Source organism: Festucalex cinctus, chromosome 15 (assembly GCF_051991245.1).
Source record: "Festucalex cinctus isolate MCC-2025b chromosome 15, RoL_Fcin_1.0, whole genome shotgun sequence".
Taxonomy (NCBI): Eukaryota; Metazoa; Chordata; class Actinopteri; order Syngnathiformes; family Syngnathidae; genus Festucalex; species Festucalex cinctus.
The window spans coordinates 22937249-22954616 of NC_135425.1; the positions used below are offsets into that span (position 1 = coordinate 22937249).

At 27.6% G+C, this 17368-nt stretch overlaps 1 protein-coding gene across 5 annotated transcripts in view; it reads left to right on the forward strand.

The window, feature by feature from the left end:
• Positions 1 to 17368, forward strand: part of LOC144002359 (uncharacterized) — a 25923-nt gene continuing 8555 nt past the window's right edge. Inside the window, exons 1-4 of one of the 5 annotated variants that reach the window (XM_077497547.1) lie at positions 1 to 287; positions 394 to 444; positions 628 to 690; positions 768 to 888. In XM_077497547.1, the coding sequence (XP_077353673.1) occupies positions 230 to 287; positions 394 to 444; positions 628 to 690; positions 768 to 888 (293 nt within the window). In that variant the 5' untranslated portion in view covers positions 1 to 229. The remainder of the gene's footprint in view (positions 288 to 393; positions 445 to 627; positions 691 to 767; positions 889 to 17368) is intronic. The other 4 variants (XM_077497549.1, XM_077497548.1, XM_077497550.1 and 1 more) reach the window with 4 other exon arrangements.

Here is a 17368-nt window from a genome sequence, read left to right on the forward strand (position 1 = left end):
AAAAAAGTGGGCAGTGCCAGTCAGACGAAACAGAGTATCATAAAAAGGCTGAATATTTTTTTTTTTAATCATTTGAGAAAGTTAGTAGGGCGTGAAGGACTTCCTGTGAGACGCTGTCAACTTCTTCATTCAAAGGGCACACGCGTGTAGCTTTTAAATAGAAGTACCGTATGGATGCTCCGCGTGAGCTTAACATAATTTGTATGTTGGTTTATGTGTGATCGTCATCATGTTAGGACGTCTGAATGAGATCCTCAAAAACTGCCAGTTTCTACTTCTTCTCACCGGTGAGTCACTTTTTCATTCCATGGAGATCTTCCATGAGTAGTTTTTGATGTATTTTACTTTACTTTCTTTTACTTTTTTTTTTTTTTTTTTTTTTGTATTACTCAGGTGGGATTCTTTATCCATGTGTGGTGTGCTCGACGGGACAAATGAAACGAGGTGGGTTTTGGTGTTTAAATGCTACGCACTCAAGTATGATGCGCATATGTAAATTACAAGGACAGTATACGCTACTGTATCATGTTTACATTCCATACACCTTGAACATATTTGACGTTTACTCACATCATACAGTATTGCGTCACATGTCGACAAAATGGGTTTGTCGTGGTGTGGTTTCAGTGCCCTGCGCGTCTGATAATTACCCGTCCAAGTACGAGCACTGCAATGCCAGCACCTTGCAAGGTAACCGACGAGTCATCACCCCAAAAAAGTCAGGAAAATGACTGATTGTTTTTTTTTGTTTGTTTGTTTTTGGTCAGGTGGTGTTGATTGTTTTGGAACATATCACTTGAAAGGTCTGTTGACATGTCAGTGGGGCCGTGGAGAAGCCAAGCAAGCGAACGTCACACTTGTCGTCCGGCAAAAGAAAGTCTGGTTGAAGTTAAGCTGCCAAAAAAAAAAAAAAAAAAAAAAAAAAAGCCTTAGTATACATGGTCGTTTAAAAAAAAAAAAAAAGCCTTAGTATACATGGTCATTTTTTTTTATTTTTTTTTTAAACGCCTTACTATACATGGTCGTTTAAAAAAAAAAAAACGCCATACTATACATGGTCGTTTGAAAAAATTAAATAAAAACGCCTCAGTATACATGGTCTTTTTTTTTTAAAAAAAAAAGAATGGCTTACTATACGCGTGGTCATTTATTTTTGTAGTCTTCAGTGTGACCCAGCTGGGGTATTGAACCCACGACCTCCCAGTCTCAGGGTAGACACTCTACCACTTGACTACTGAGCTGGTGTTTGAAAACACAAAGAAACAAAAAAAAAACGCTTGACTATACATGGTCGGTTTTAAAAAAAAAAATTAAATAAATTAAAAAAAATAAAAAAGCCTTAGTATACATGGTCGTTTTTTAAAAAAAAACGCCTTACTATACATGGTCATTTTTTTTTTTTTTTTTTTTAAACACCTTACTATACATAGTCGTTTGAAAAAAAAAAAAAACGCCTTACTATACATGGTCGGTTTTTTTTTGTTTTTTTTTGTTTTTTTTAAACGCCTTACTATACATGGTCGTTTAAAAAAAAAAAACCGCCTTACTATACATGGTCTTTTTTTTTTTTGTTTTTTTTTTTAAAAACGCCTTACTGGTCGTTTTGTTTTTTTTTTTTTTTTTTTTTTAAACGCCTTACTATACATGGTCGTTTCAAAAAAAAAAACGCCTTACTATACATGGTCGTTTTGTTTTTTTTTGTTTGTTTTTTTTAAACGCCTTACTATACATGGTCGTTTAAAAAAAAAAAACGCCTTACTATACATGGTCGTTTTGGGTTTTTTTTTTTGGTTTTTTTAAACGCCTTACTATACATGGTCGTTTTTTTTTTGTTTTGTTTTTTAAAAACGCCTTACTATACATGGTCGTTTTAAAAAAAAAAAAAACGCCTTACTATACATGGTCGGTCTTTTTTTGTTTTTTTTTGTTTGTTTTTTTTAAACGCCTTACTATACATGGTCGTTTAAAAAAAAAACGCCTTACTATACATGGTCGTTTTTTTTTTTGTTTTTTTGTTTTTTTAAACGCCTTACTATACATGGTCGTTTAAAAAAAAAAAAAACGCCTTACTATACATGGTCGTTTTTTTTTGTTTTTTTTGTTTTTTTTTTATAAACGCCTTACTATACATGGTTGTTTAAAAAAAAAACGCCATACTATATACATGGTCGTTTGAAAAAAAAACAAAAAAAAAACGCTTGACTATACATGGTCGGTTTAAAAAAAAAAAAAAAAGCCTTAGTATACATGGTCGTTTTTTTTTTTTATTATAAAAAACGCCTTACTATACATGGTCGTTTCAAAAAAAAAAATGCCTTACTATACATGGTCATTTTTTTTAATTTTTTTTTTAAACGCCTTACTATACATGGTCGTTTAAAAAAAAAACGCCATACTATACATGGTCGTTTGAAAAAATTAAATAAAAACGCCTCAGTATACATGGTCTTTTTTTTTTTTTAAAAAAAAGAATGGCTTACTATACGCGTGGTCATTTATTTTTGTAGTCTTCAGTGTGACCCAGCTGGGGTATTGAACCCACGACCTCCCAGTCTCAGGGCAGACACTCTACCACTTGACTACTGAGCTGGTGTTTGAAAACACAAAGAAACAAAAAAAAACGCTTGACTATACATGGTCGGTTTTAAAAAAAAAATTAAATAAATTAAAAAAAATAAAAAAGCCTTAGTATACATGGTCGTTTTTTAAAAAAAAACGCCTTACTATACATGGTCATTTTTTTTTTTTTTTTAAACACCTTACTATACATGGTCGTTTGAAAAAAAAAAAAACGCCTTACTATACATGGTCGGTTTTTTTTTGTTTTTTTTTGTTTTTTTTAAACGCCTTACTATACATGGTCGTTTAAAAAAAAAAAAAACGCCTTACTATACATGGTCATTTTTTTGTTTTTGTTTTTTTTAAAAACGCCTTACTGGTCGTTTTGTTTTTTTTTGTTTGTTTTTTTTAAACGCCTTACTATACATGGTCGTTTAAAAAAAAAACGCCTTACTATACATGGTCGTTTTGTTTTTTTTTGTTTGTTTTTTTTAAACGCCTTACTATACATGGTCGTTTAAAAAAAAAAACGCCTTACTATACATGGTCGTTTTTTTTTTTTTTTTTTTTTTAAAACGCCTTACTATACATGGTTGTTTAAAAAAAAACGCCTTACTATACATGGTCGTTTAAAAAAAAAAAAAACGCCTTACTATACATGGTCGGTCTTTTTTTGTTTTTTTTTGTTTGTTTTTTTTAAACGCCTTACTATACATGGTCGTTTAAAAAAAATAACGCCTTACTATACATGGTCGTTTTTTTTTTTTTTTTTTTTAAACGCCTTACTATACATGGTCGTTTAAAAAAAAACGCCTTACTATACATGGTCGTTTTGTTTTTTTTTTGTTTGTTTTTTTAAACGCCTTACTATACATGGTCGTTTAAAAAAAAAAAAAACGCCTTACTATACATGGTCGTTTTTTTTTTTTTTTTTTTTTTTTTTTTAACGCCTTACTATACATGGTTGTTTAAAAAAAAAACGCCATACTATATACATGGTCGTTTGAAAAAAAAAAAAAAAAAAAACGCTTGACTATACATGGTCGGTTTAAAAAAAAAAAAAAAGCCTTAGTATACATGGTCGTTTTTTTTTTTTTTTATAAAAAACGCCTTACTATACATGGTCGTTTAAAAAAAAAAAAAAAACGCCTTACTATACATGGTCGTTTTTTTTTTTTGTTTTTTGTTTTTTAAACGCCTTACTATACATGGTCGTTTAAAAAAAAAAACGCCTTACTATACATGGTCGTTTTTTTTTTTTTTGTTTTTTTTTTTTAAACGCCTTACTATACATGGTCGTTTAAAAAAAAAAAACGCCTTACTATACATGTTTTTTTGAAGAAAAAAAAAACCCGCCTTACTATACATGGTCTTTTTTTTTGTTTGTTTTTTAAACGCCTTACTATACATGGTCTTTTTTTTTTTTTTTTTTTAAACGCCTTACTATACATGGTCGTTTTTTTTTTTTGTTTTTTGTTTTTTAAAAACGCCTTACTATACATGGTCGTTTAAAAAAAAAACGCCTTACTATACATGGTCGTTTTGTTTTTTTTTTTGTTTGTTTTTTTAAACGCCTTACTATACATGGTCGTTTAAAAAAAAAAAAAAAACGCCTTACTATACATGGTCGTTTTTTTTTTTATTTTTATTTTATTTTTTATTTTTTTTTTTTAAACGCCTTACTATACATGGTTGTTTAAAAAAAAACGCCATACTATATACATGGTCGTTTGAAAAAAAAACAAAAAAAAAACGCTTGACTATACATGGTCGGTTTAAAAAAAAAAAAAAAGCCTTGGTATACATGGTCGTTTTTTTTTTTTTTTTATAAAAAACGCCTTACTATACATGGTCGTTTAAAAAAAAAAAAAAAACGCCTTACTATACATGGTCGTTTTTTTTTTTTTGTTTTTTTTTTTTAAACGCCTTACTATACATGGTCGTTTAAAAAAAAAACCGCCTTACTATACATGGTCGTTTTGTTTTTTTTTGTTTTGTTTTTTTAAACGCCTTACTATACATGGTCGTTTAAAAAAAAAAAACGCCTTACTATACATGTTTTTTTGAAGAAAAAAAAACCCGCCTTACTATACATGGTCGTTTTTTTTTGTTTTTTTTTAAACGCCTTACTATACATGGTCTTTTTTTTTTTTTTTTTTTTAAACGCCTTACTATACATGGTCGTTTTTTTTTTTTGTTTTTTGTTTTTTAAAAACGCCTTACTATACATGGTCGTTTTGTTTTTTTTTAAACGCCATACTATACATGGTTTTTTGAAAAAAAAAACCCCGCCTTACTATACATGGTCGTTTGAAAAAAAAAAAAAAACGCCTTACTATACATGGTCGTTTTTTTTTTGTTTTTTTTTGTTTTTTTAAAAACGCCATACTATACATGGTCGTTTGAAAAAAAACAAACAAAAAAAACCGCTTGACTATACATGGTCGGTTTAAAAAAAAAAAAAAAAAAAAAAGCCTTAGTATACATGGTCGTTTTTTTTTATAAAAAACGCCTTACTATACATGGTCGTTTTTTTTTTTTTTTAAAACGCCATACTATACATGGTTTTTTGAAAAAAAAAAAACGCCTTACTATACATGGTCGTTTAAAAAAAAAACGCCTTACTATACATGGTCGTTTTGTTTTTTTTTTTGTTTGTTTTTTTAAACGCCTTACTATACATGGTCGTTTAAAAAAAAAAAAAAACGCCTTACTATACATGGTCGTTTTTTTTTTTATTTTTTTATTTTTTTATTTATTTTTTTTTTTTTAAACGCCTTACTATACATGGTTGTTTAAAAAAAAAACGCCATACTATATACATGGTCGTTTGAAAAAAAAACAAAAAAAAAACGCTTGACTATACATGGTCGGTTTAAAAAAAAAAAAAAAAGCCTTGGTATACATGGTCGTTTTTTTTTTTTTTTTATAAAAAACGCCTTACTATACATGGTCGTTTAAAAAAAAAAAAAAACGCCTTACTATACATGGTCGTTTTTTTTTTTTTGTTTTTTTTTTTTTAAACGCCTTACTATACATGGTCGTTTAAAAAAAAAAACGCCTTACTATACATGGTCGTTTTGTTTTTTTTTGTTTTTTTTTTTTAAACGCCTTACTATACATGGTCGTTTAAAAAAAAAAAACGCCTTACTATACATGTTTTTTTGAAGAAAAAAAAACCCGCCTTACTATACATGGTCGTTTTTTTTTGTTTTTTTTTAAACGCCTTACTATACATGGTCTTTTTTTTTTTTTTTTTTTTTAAACGCCTTACTATACATGGTCGTTTTTTTTTTTTGTTTTTTGTTTTTTAAAAACGCCTTACTATACATGGTCGTTTTGTTTTTTTTTAAACGCCATACTATACATGGTTTTTTGAAAAAAAAAAACCCGCCTTACTATACATGGTCGTTTGAAAAAAAAAAAAAAACGCCTTACTATACATGGTCGTTTTTTTTTTGTTTTTTTTTGTTTTTTTAAAAACGCCATACTATACATGGTCGTTTGAAAAAAAACAAACAAAAAAAACCGCTTGACTATACATGGTCGGTTTAAAAAAAAAAAAAAAAAAAAAGCCTTAGTATACATGGTCGTTTTTTTTTATAAAAAACGCCTTACTATACATGGTCGTTTTTTTTTTTTTTTAAAACGCCATACTATACATGTTTTTTTGAAAAAAAAAAAACGCCTTACTATACATGGTCGTTTTTTTTTTTTTTTTTTTTAAACGCTTACTATACATGGTCGTTTGAAAAAAAAAAAAAAAACGCCTAACTATACATGGTCGTTTTTTTTTGTTGTTTTTTTGTTTTTTAAAAACGCCTTACTATACATGGTCGTTTAAAAAAAAAAACGCCATACTATACATGGTCGTTTGAAAAAATTAAATAAAAACGCCTCAGTATACATGGTCTTTTTTTTTTAAAAAAAGAATGGCTTACTATACGCTTGGTCATTTATTTTTATAGACTTCGGTGTGACCCGGCCGGGGTATTGAACCCACGACCTCCCAGTCTCAGGGTTGACACTCTACCACTTGACTACTGAGCTGGTGTTTGAAAACACAAAGAAACAAAAAAAAACGCTTGACTATACATGGTCGGTTTAAAAAAAAAAAAAAAAAAAAAAAAAAAAAAAAAAAAAAAAGCCTTAGTATACATGGTCGTTTTAAAAAAAAAAAAAAACGCCTTACTATACATGGTCGGTCTTTTTTTGTTTTTTTTTGTTTGTTTTTTTTAAACGCCTTACTATACATGGTCGTTTAAAAAAAAAACGCCATACTATATACATGGTCGTTTGAAAAAAAAACAAAAAAAAAACGCTTGACTATACATGGTCGGTTTAAAAAAAAAAAAAAAAGCCTTAGTATACATGGTCGTTTTTTTTTTTTTTTATAAAAAACGCCTTACTATACATGGTCGTTTCAAAAAAAAAAATGCCTTACTATACATGGTCATTTTTGTTAATTTTTTTTTTAAACGCCTTACTATACATGGTCGTTTAAAAAAAAAAACGCCATACTATACATGGTCGTTTGAAAAAATTAAATAAAAACGCCTCAGTATACATGGTCTTTTTTTTTTTTAAAAAAAAGAATGGCTTACTATACGCGTTGTCATTTATTTTTGTAGTCTTCAGTGTGACCCAGCTGGGGTATTGAACCCACGACCTCCCAGTCTCAGGGCAGACACTCTACCACTTGACTACTGAGCTGGTGTTTGAAAACACAAAGAAACAAAAAAAAACGCTTGACTATACATGGTCGGTTTTAAAAAAAAAATTAAATAAATAAAAAAAAATAAAAAAGCCTTAGTATACATGGTCGTTTTTTAAAAAAAAACGCCTTACTATACATGGTCATTTTTTTTTTATTTTTTTAAACACCTTACTATACATGGTCGTTTGAAAAAAAAAAAAACGCCTTACTATACATGGTCGGTTTTTTTTTGGTTTTTTTTGTTTTTTTTAAACGCCTTACTATACATGGTCGTTTAAAAAAAAAAAAAAACGCCTTACTATACATGGTCATTTTTTTGTTTTTGTTTTTTTTAAAAACGCCTTACTGGTCGTTTTGTTTTTTTTTGTTTGTTTTTTTTAAACGCCTTACTATACATGGTCGTTTAAAAAAAAAACGCCTTACTATACATGGTCGTTTTGTTTTTTTTTGTTTGTTTTTTTTAAACGCCTTACTATACATGGTCGTTTAAAAAAAAAAAACGCCTTACTATACATGGTCGTTTTTTTTTTTTTGTTTTTTTTTAAAACGCCTTACTATACATGGTTGTTTAAAAAAAAACGCCTTACTATACATGGTCGTTTTAAAAAAAAAAAAACGCCTTACTATACATGGTCGGTCTTTTTTTGTTTTTTTTTGTTTTTTTTTTTTAAACGCCTTACTATACATGGTCGTTTAAAAAAAATAACGCCTTACTATACATGGTCGTTTTTTTTTTTTGTTTTTTTTAAACGCCTTACTATACATGGTCGTTTAAAAAAAAAACGCCTTACTATACATGGTCGTTTTGTTTTTTTTTGTTTGTTTTTTTAAACGCCTTACTATACATGGTCGTTTAAAAAAAAAAAAAACGCCTTACTATACATGGTCGTTTTTTTTTTTTTTTTTTTTTTTTTTTTAACGCCTTACTATACATGGTTGTTTAAAAAAAAAACGCCATACTATATACATGGTCGTTTGAAAAAAAAACAAAAAAAAAACGCTTGACTATACATGGTCGGTTTAAAAAAAAAAAAAAAGCCTTAGTATACATGGTCGTTTTTTTTTTTTTTTATAAAAAACGCCTTACTATACATGGTCGTTTAAAAAAAAACAAAAAACGCCTTACTATACATGGTCGTTTTTTTTTTTTTGTTTTTTGTTTTTTAAACGCCTTACTATACATGGTCGTTTAAAAAAAAAAACGCCTTACTATACATGGTCGTTTTGTTTTTTTTTGTTTTTTTTTTTTAAACGCCTTACTATACATGGTCGTTTAAAAAAAAAAAACGCCTTACTATACATGTTTTTTTGAAGAAAAAAAAAACCCGCCTTACTATACATGGTCTTTTTTTTTGTTTTTTTTTTAAACGCCTTACTATCATGGTCTTTTTTTTTTTTTTTTTTTAAACGCCTTACTATACATGGTCGTTTTTTTTTTTTGTTTTTTGTTTTTTAAAAACGCCTTACTATACATGGTCGTTTAAAAAAAAACGCCTTACTATACATGGTCGTTTTGTTTTTTGTTTTTTTTGTTTTTTTAAACGCCTTACTATACATGGTCGTTTAAAAAAAAAAAAAAACGCCTTACTATACATGGTCGTTTTTTTTTTTATTTTTTATTTTTATTTTATTTTTATTTTTTTTTAAACGCCTTACTATACATGGTTGTTTAAAAAAAAAACGCCATACTATATACATGGTCGTTTGAAAAAAAAACAAAAAAAAAACGCTTGACTATACATGGTCGGTTTAAAAAAAAAAAAAAAGCCTTGGTATACATGGTCGTTTTTTTTTTTTTTTTATAAAAAACGCCTTACTATACATGGTCGTTTAAAAAAAAAAAAAAAACGCCTTACTATACATGGTCGTTTTTTTTTTTTTGTTTTTTTTTTTTAAACGCCTTACTATACATGGTCGTTTAAAAAAAAAAACGCCTTACTATACATGGTCGTTTTGTTTTTTTTTGTTGTTTTTTTTTAAACGCCTTACTATACATGGTCGTTTAAAAAAAAAACGCCTTACTATACATGTTTTTTTGAAGAAAAAAAAACCCGCCTTACTATACATGGTCGTTTTTTTTTGTTTTTTTTTAAACGCCTTACTATACATGGTCTTTTTTTTTTTTTTTTTTTTAAACGCCTTACTATACATGGTCGTTTTTTTTTTTTGTTTTTTGTTTTTAAAAACGCCTTACTATACATGGTCGTTTTGTTTTTTTTTAAACGCCATACTATACATGGTTTTTTGAAAAAAAAAACCCCGCCTTACTATACATGGTCGTTTGAAAAAAAAAAAAAAACGCCTTACTATACATGGTCGTTTTTTTTTTGTTTTTTTTTGTTTTTTTAAAAACGCCATACTATACATGGTCGTTTGAAAAAAAACAAACAAAAAAAACCGCTTGACTATACATGGTCGGTTTAAAAAAAAAAAAAAAAAAAAAAAGCCTTAGTATACATGGTCGTTTTTTTTTATAAAAAACGCCTTACTATACATGGTCGTTTTTTTTTTTTTTTAAAACGCCATACTATACATGGTTTTTTGAAAAAAAAAAAACGCCTTACTATACATGGTCGTTTTTTTTTTTTTTTTTTTAAACGCTTACTATACATGGTCGTTTGAAAAAAAACAAAAAACGCCTAACTATACATGGTCGTTTTTTTTTGTTGTTTTTTTGTTTTTTAAAAACGCCTTACTATACATGGTCGTTTAAAAAAAAAACGCCATACTATACATGGTCGTTTGAAAAAATTAAATAAAAACGCCTCAGTATACATGGTCTTTTTTTTTTAAAAAAAGAATGGCTTACTATACGCTTGGTCATTTATTTTTATAGTCTTCGGTGTGACCCGGCCGGGGTATTGAACCCACGACCTCCCAGTCTCAGGGCTGACACTCTACCACTTGACTACTGAGCTGGTGTTTGAAAACACAAAGAAACAAAAAAAAACGCTTGACTATACATGGTCGGTTTAAAAAAAAAAAAAAAAAAAAAAAAAAAAAAAAAAAAAAAGCCTTAGTATACATGGTCGTTTTTAAAAAAAAAAAAAACGCCTTACTATACATGGTCGTTTTTTTTGTTTTTTGTTTTTTTAAACGCCTTACTATACATGGTCGTTTAAAAAAAAAACGCCTTACTGTACATGGTTGTTTTTTTTGTTTTTTGTTTTTTTAAACGCCTTACTACACATGGTCGTTTAAAAAAAAAAAAAAAAAAAAAAACGCCTTACTATACATGGTCGTTTTTTTGTTTTTGTTTTTTTTTAAACGCCTTACTATACATGGTTGTTTAAAAAAAAACGCCATACTATACATGGTCGTTTGAAAAAAAACAACAAAAAAAACGCTTGACTATACATGGTCGGTTTAAAAAAATAAAATAAAAAAAAAGCCTTAGTATACATGGTCGTTTTTTTTTTTTTATAAAAAACGCCTTACTATACATGGTCTTTTTTTTTTTTTTTTTTTTAAACGCCTTACTATACATGGTCGTTTTTTTTTTTTTTGTTTTTTAAAAACGCCTTACTATACATGGTCTTTTTTTTTTTTTTTTTTAAACGCCTTACTATACATGGTCGTTTTTTTTTTTTTTTTTTTTTTTTTAAACGCCTTACTATACATGGTCGTTTAAAAAAAAAAAAACGCCTTACTATACATGGTCGTTTTTTGTTTTTTTTAAACGCCATACTATACATGGTTTTTTGAAAAAAAAAAACGCCTTACTATACATGGTTGTTTTTTTGTTTTTTGTTTTTTTTAAAACGCCTTACTATACATGGTCGTTTGAAAAAAAAAAAGCCATACTATACATGGTCGTTTGAAAAAATTAAATAAAAACGCCTCAGTATACATGGTCTTTTTTTTAAAAAAAAAGAATGGCTTACTATACGCATGGTCATTTATTTTTGTAGTCTTCAGTGTGACCCGGCCGGGGGATTGAACCCACGACCTCCCAGTCTCAGGGCGGACACATTACCACTTGACTACTGAGCTGGTGTTTGAAAACACAGAGAAACAAAAAAAACGCTTTACTATACATGGTCGGTTTTAAAAAAAAAAAAAAAAAAAAAAAAAAAAAAAAGCCTTAGTATACATGGTCGTTTTTTTTTTTTTTTTAAAACGCCTTACTATACATGGTCTTTTTTTTTTTTTTTTTTTTTTTTTTTTTTTTTTTTTTAAACGCCTTACTAAACATGGTTGTTTAAAAAAAAAACGCCATACTATACATGGTCGTTTGAAAAAAAAAACAAAAAAAAAAACGCTTGACTATACATGGTCGGTTTAAAAAAAAAAAAAAAAAAAAAGCCTTAGTATACATGGTCGTTTTTTTTATAAAAAACGCCTTACTATACATGGTCGTTTTTTGTTTTTTTAAACGCCATACTATACATGGTTTTTTGAAAAAAAAAACCCGCCTTACTATACATGGTCGTTTTTTTTTTTGTTTTTTTTTGAAACGCCTTACTATACATGGTTGTTTAAAAAAAAAACGCCATACTATACATGGTCGTTTTTTTTGTTTTTTTTTTGTTTGTTTTTAAACGCCTTACTATACATGGTCGTTTAAAAAAACAAAAACGCCTTACTATACATGGTCGTTTTTTTGTTGTTTTTTTTGTTTTTTAAAAACGCCTTACTATACATGGTCATTTAAAAAAAAACGCCATACTATACATGGTCGTTTGAAAAAACAAAAAAACAAAAAAAAAGCCTTAGTATACATGGTCGTTTTTTTTTATAAAAAACGCCTTACTATACATGGTCGTTATTTTTTTATTTTTATTTTTTTTTATAAACGACTTACTATACATGGTCGTTTAAAAAAAAAAAAACGCCTTACTATACATGGTCGTTTTTTGTTTTTTTTTGTTTTTTAAACGCCTTACTATACATGGTCGTTTAAAAAAAAAAAACGCCTTACTATACATGGTCGTTTTAAAAAAAAAAAAACGCCTTACTATACATGGTCGGTCTTTTTTTGTTTTTTTTTGTTTGTTTTTTTTAAACGCCTTACTATACATGGTCGTTTAAAAAAAATAACGCCTTACTATACATGGTCGTTTTTTTTTTTTTTTTTTTTTTTAAACGCCTTACTATACATGGTCGTTTAAAAAAAAAAACGCCTTACTATACATGGTCGTTTTGTTTTTTTTTTGTTTGTTTTTTTAAACGCCTTACTATACATGGTCGTTTAAAAAAAAAAAAAACGCCTTACTATACATGGTCGTTTTTTTTTTTTTTTTTTTTTTTTTTTTAAACGCCTTACTATACATGGTTGTTTAAAAAAAAAAACGCCATACTATATACATGGTCGTTTGAAAAAAAAACAAAAAAAAAACGCTTGACTATACATGGTCGGTTTAAAAAAAAAAAAAAAAGCCTTAGTATACATGGTCGTTTTTTTTTTTTTTTATAAAAAACGCCTTACTATACATGGTCGTTTAAAAAAAAAAAAAAAAAACGCCTTACTATACATGGTCGTTTTTTTTTTTGTTTTTTTTGTTTTTAAACGCCTTACTATATACATGGTCGTTTAAAAAAAAAAAACGCCTTACTATACATGGTCGTTTTGTTTTTTTTTGTTTTTTTTTTTAAACGCCTTACTATACATGGTCGTTTAAAAAAAAAAAACGCCTTACTATACATGGTTTTTTGAAGAAAAAAAAAACCCGCCTTACTATACATGGTCGTTTTTTTTTGTGTTTTTTTTAAACGCCTTACTATACATGGTCGTTTGAAAAAAAAAAAAAAAACGCCTTACTATACATGGTCGTTTTTTGTTTTTTTTTGTTTTTTTTAAACGCCTTACTATACATGGTTGTTTAAAAAAAAACGCCTTACTATACATGGTCGTTTAAAAAAAAAAAAAAACGCCTTACTACACATGGTCGGTCTTTTTTTGTTTTTTTTTGTTTGTTTTTTTTAAACGCCTTACTATACATGGTCGTTTAAAAAAAATAACGCCTTACTATACATGGTCGTTTTTTTTTTTTTTTTTTTTTTTTAAACGCCTTACTATACATGGTCGTTTAAAAAAAAAAACGCCTTACTATACATGGTCGTTTTGTTTTTTTTTTGTTTGTTTTTTTAAACGCCTTACTATACATGGTCGTTTAAAAAAAAAAAAAACGCCTTACTATACATGGTCGTTTTTTTTTTTTTTTTTTTTTTTTTTAAACGCCTTACTATACATGGTTGTTTAAAAAAAAAACGCCATACTATATACATGGTCGTTTGAAAAAAAAACAAAAAAAAAAACGCTTGACTATACATGGTCGGTTTAAAAAAAAAAAAAAAGCCTTAGTATACATGGTCGTTTTTTTTTTTTTTTATAAAAAACGCCTTACTATACATGGTCGTTTAAAAAAAAAAAAAAAACGCCTTACTATACATGGTCGTTTTTTTTTTTTTTTTTTTTTTTTTTTAAACGCCTTACTATACATGGTCGTTTAAAAAAAAAAACGCCTTACTATACATGGTTTTTTGAAGAAAAAAAAAACCCGCCTTACTATACATGGTCGTTTTTTTTTTTTTTTTTTTTTTTTTTTAAAAACGCCTTACTATACATGGTCGTTTTGTTTTTTTTTAAACGCCATACTATACATGGTTTTTTGAAAAAAAAAACCCCGCCTTACTATACATGGTCGTTTTTTTTTGTGTTTTTTTTTAAACGCCTTACTATACATGGTCGTTTGAAAAAAAAAAAAAACGCCTTACTATACATGGTTTTTTGAAGAAAAAAAAAACCCGCCTTACTATACATGGTCGTTTTTTGTTTTTGTTTTTTTTTTTTTTAAAAAACGCCTTACTATACATGGTCGTTTAAAAAAAAACGCCATACTATACATGGTCGTTTGAAAAAAACAAAACAAAAAAAAACGCTTGACTATACATGGTCGGTTTAAAAAAAAAAAAAAAAAAAAAAAGCCTTAGTATACATGGTCGTTTTTTTTTATAAAAAACGCCTTACTATACATGGTCGTTTTGTTTTGTTTTTTAAACGCCATACTATACATGGTTTTTTGAAAAAAAAAACCCGCCTTACTATACATGGTCGTTTTTTTTTTTTGTTTTTTTTTAAACGCTTACTATACATGGTCGTTTGAAAAAAAAAAAAAAAAACGCCTAACTATACATGGTCGTTTTTTTTTTTGTTTTTTTTGTTTTTTAAAAACGCCTTACTATACATGGTCGTTTAAAAAAAAAACGCCATACTATACATGGCCGTTTGAAAAAATTAAATAAAAACGCCTCAGTATACATGGTCTTTTTTTTTAAAAAAAAGAATGGCTTACTATACGCTTGGTCATTTATTTTTATAGTCTTCGGTGTGACCCGGCCGGGGTATTGAACCCACGACCTCCCAGTCTCAGGGTTGACACTCTACCACTTGACTACTGAGCTGGTGTTTGAAAACACAAAGAAACAAAAAAAAACGCTTGACTATACATGGTCGGTTTTAAAAAAAAAAAAAAAAAAAAAAAAAAAAAAAAAAAAAAAAAGCCTTAGTATACATGGTCGTTTTTTTTATAAAAAACGCCTTACTATACATGGTCGTTTTTTGTTTTTTTAAACGCCATACTATACATGGTTTTTTGAAAAAAAAAAAACGCCTTACTATACATGGTCGTTTTTTTTTTTGTTTTTTTTTTAAACGCCTTACTATACATGGTTGTTTAAAAAAAAAACGCCATACTATACATGGTCGTTTTTTTTGTTTGTTTTTAAACGCCTTACTATACATGGTCGTTTAAAAAAACAAAAACGCCTTACTATACATGGTCGTTTTTTTGTTGTTTTTTTTGTTTTTTAAAAACGCCTTACTATACATGGTCGTTTAAAAAAAAAACGCCATACTATACATGGTCGTTTGAAAAAACAAAAAAACAAAAAAAAAGCCTTAGTATACATGGTCGTTTTTTTTAATAAAAAACGCCTTACTATACATGGTCGTTTTTTTTTTGTTTTTTTTATAAACGACTTACTATACATGGTCGTTTAAAAAAAAAAAACGCCTTACTATACATGGTCGTTTTTTGTTTTTTGTTTGTTTTTTTTAAACGCCTTACTATAATACATGGTTGTTTAAAAAAAAACGCCTTACTATACATGGTCGGTCTTTTTTTGTTTTTTTTTGTTTTTTTTTTTTAAACGCCTTACTATACATGGTCGTTTAAAAAAAATAACGCCTTACTATACATGGTCGTTTTTTTTTTTTTGTTTTTTTTTTAAACGCCTTACTATACATGGTCGTTTAAAAAAAAAAACGCCTTACTATACATGGTCGTTTTGTTTTTTTTTTGTTTGTTTTTTTAAACGCCTTACTATACATGGTCGTTTAAAAAAAAAAAAAACGCCTTACTATACATGGTCGTTTTTTTTTTGTTTTGTTTTTTTTTTAAAACGCCTTACTATACATGGTTGTTTAAAAAAAAAACGCCATACTATATACATGGTCGTTTGAAAAAAAAACAAAAAAAAAACGCTTGACTATACATGGTCGGTTTAAAAAAAAAAAAAGCCTTAGTATACATGGTCGTTTTTTTTTTTTTTTTATAAAAAACGCCTTACTATACATGGTCGTTTAAAAAAAAAAAAAAAAACGCCTTACTATACATGGTCGTTTTTTTTTTTTGTTTTTTTTTTTTTTAAACGCCTTACTATACATGGTCGTTTAAAAAAAAAAACGCCTTACTATACATGGTCGTTTTTTTTTGTGTTTTTTTTTAAACGCCTTACTATACATGGTCGTTTGAAAAAAAAAAAAACCCGCCTTACTATACATGGTCGTTTTTTTTTTTTGTTTTTTGTTTTTTTTAAAAACGCCTTACTATACATGGTCGTTTAAAAAAAAACGCCATACTATACATGGTCGTTTGAAAAAAACAAAAAAAAAAAAACGCTTGACTATACATGGTCGGTTTAAAAAAAAAAAAAAAAAAAAAAAAGCCTTAGTATACATGGTCGTTTTTTTTTATAAAAAACGCCTTACTATACATGGTCGTTTTTTGTTTTTTTTTAAACGCCATACTATACATGGTTTTTTGAAAAAAAAAACCCGCCTTACTATACATGGTCGTTTTTTTGTTTTGTTTTTTTTTAAACGCTTACTATACATGGTCGTTTGAAAAAAAAAAAAAAAACGCCTAACTATACATGGTCGTTTTTTTTTTTTTTTTTTTTGTTTTTTAAAAACGCCTTACTATACATGGTCGTTTAAAAAAAAAACGCCATACTATACATGGTCGTTTGAAAAAACAAAAAAACAAAAAAAAAGCCTTAGTATACATGGTCGTTTTTTTTTATAAAAAACGCCTTACTATACATGGTCGTTTTTTTTTGTTTTTTTTTATAAACGCCTTACTATACATGGTCGTTTGAAAAAAAAAAAGCCATACTATACATGGTCGTTTTTTTTTTTGTTTTTTTTTTAAACGCCTTACTATACATGGTTGTTTAAAAAAAAAACGCCATACTATACATGGTCGTTTTTTTTGTTTGTTTTTAAACGCCTTACTATACATGGTCGTTTAAAAAAAAAAAACGCCTTACTATACATGGTTGTTTTTTTGTTTTTTTTTTGTTTTTTAAACGCCTTACTAAACATGGTTGTTTAAAAAAAAAAAACGCCATACTATACATGGTCGTTTGAAAAAAAAACCAAAAAAAAAACCGCTTGACTATACATGGTCGGTTTAAAAAAAAAAAAAAAAAAAAAAGCCTTAGTATACATGGTCGTTTTTTTTATAAAAAACGCCTTACTATACATGGTCGTTTTTTGTTTTTTTAAACGCCATACTATACATGGTTTTTTGAAAAAAAAAAAACGCCTTACTATACATGGTCGTTTTTTTTTTTGTTTTTTTTTTAAACGCCTTACTATACATGGTTGTTTAAAAAAAAAACGCCATACTATACATGGTCGTTTTTTTTGTTTGTTTTTAAACGCCTTACTATACATGGTCGTTTAAAAAAACAAAAACGCCTTACTATACATGGTCGTTTTTTTGTTGTTTTTTTGTTTTTTAAAAACGCCTTACTATACATGGTCGTTTAAAAAAAAAACGCCATACTATACATGGTCGTTTGAAA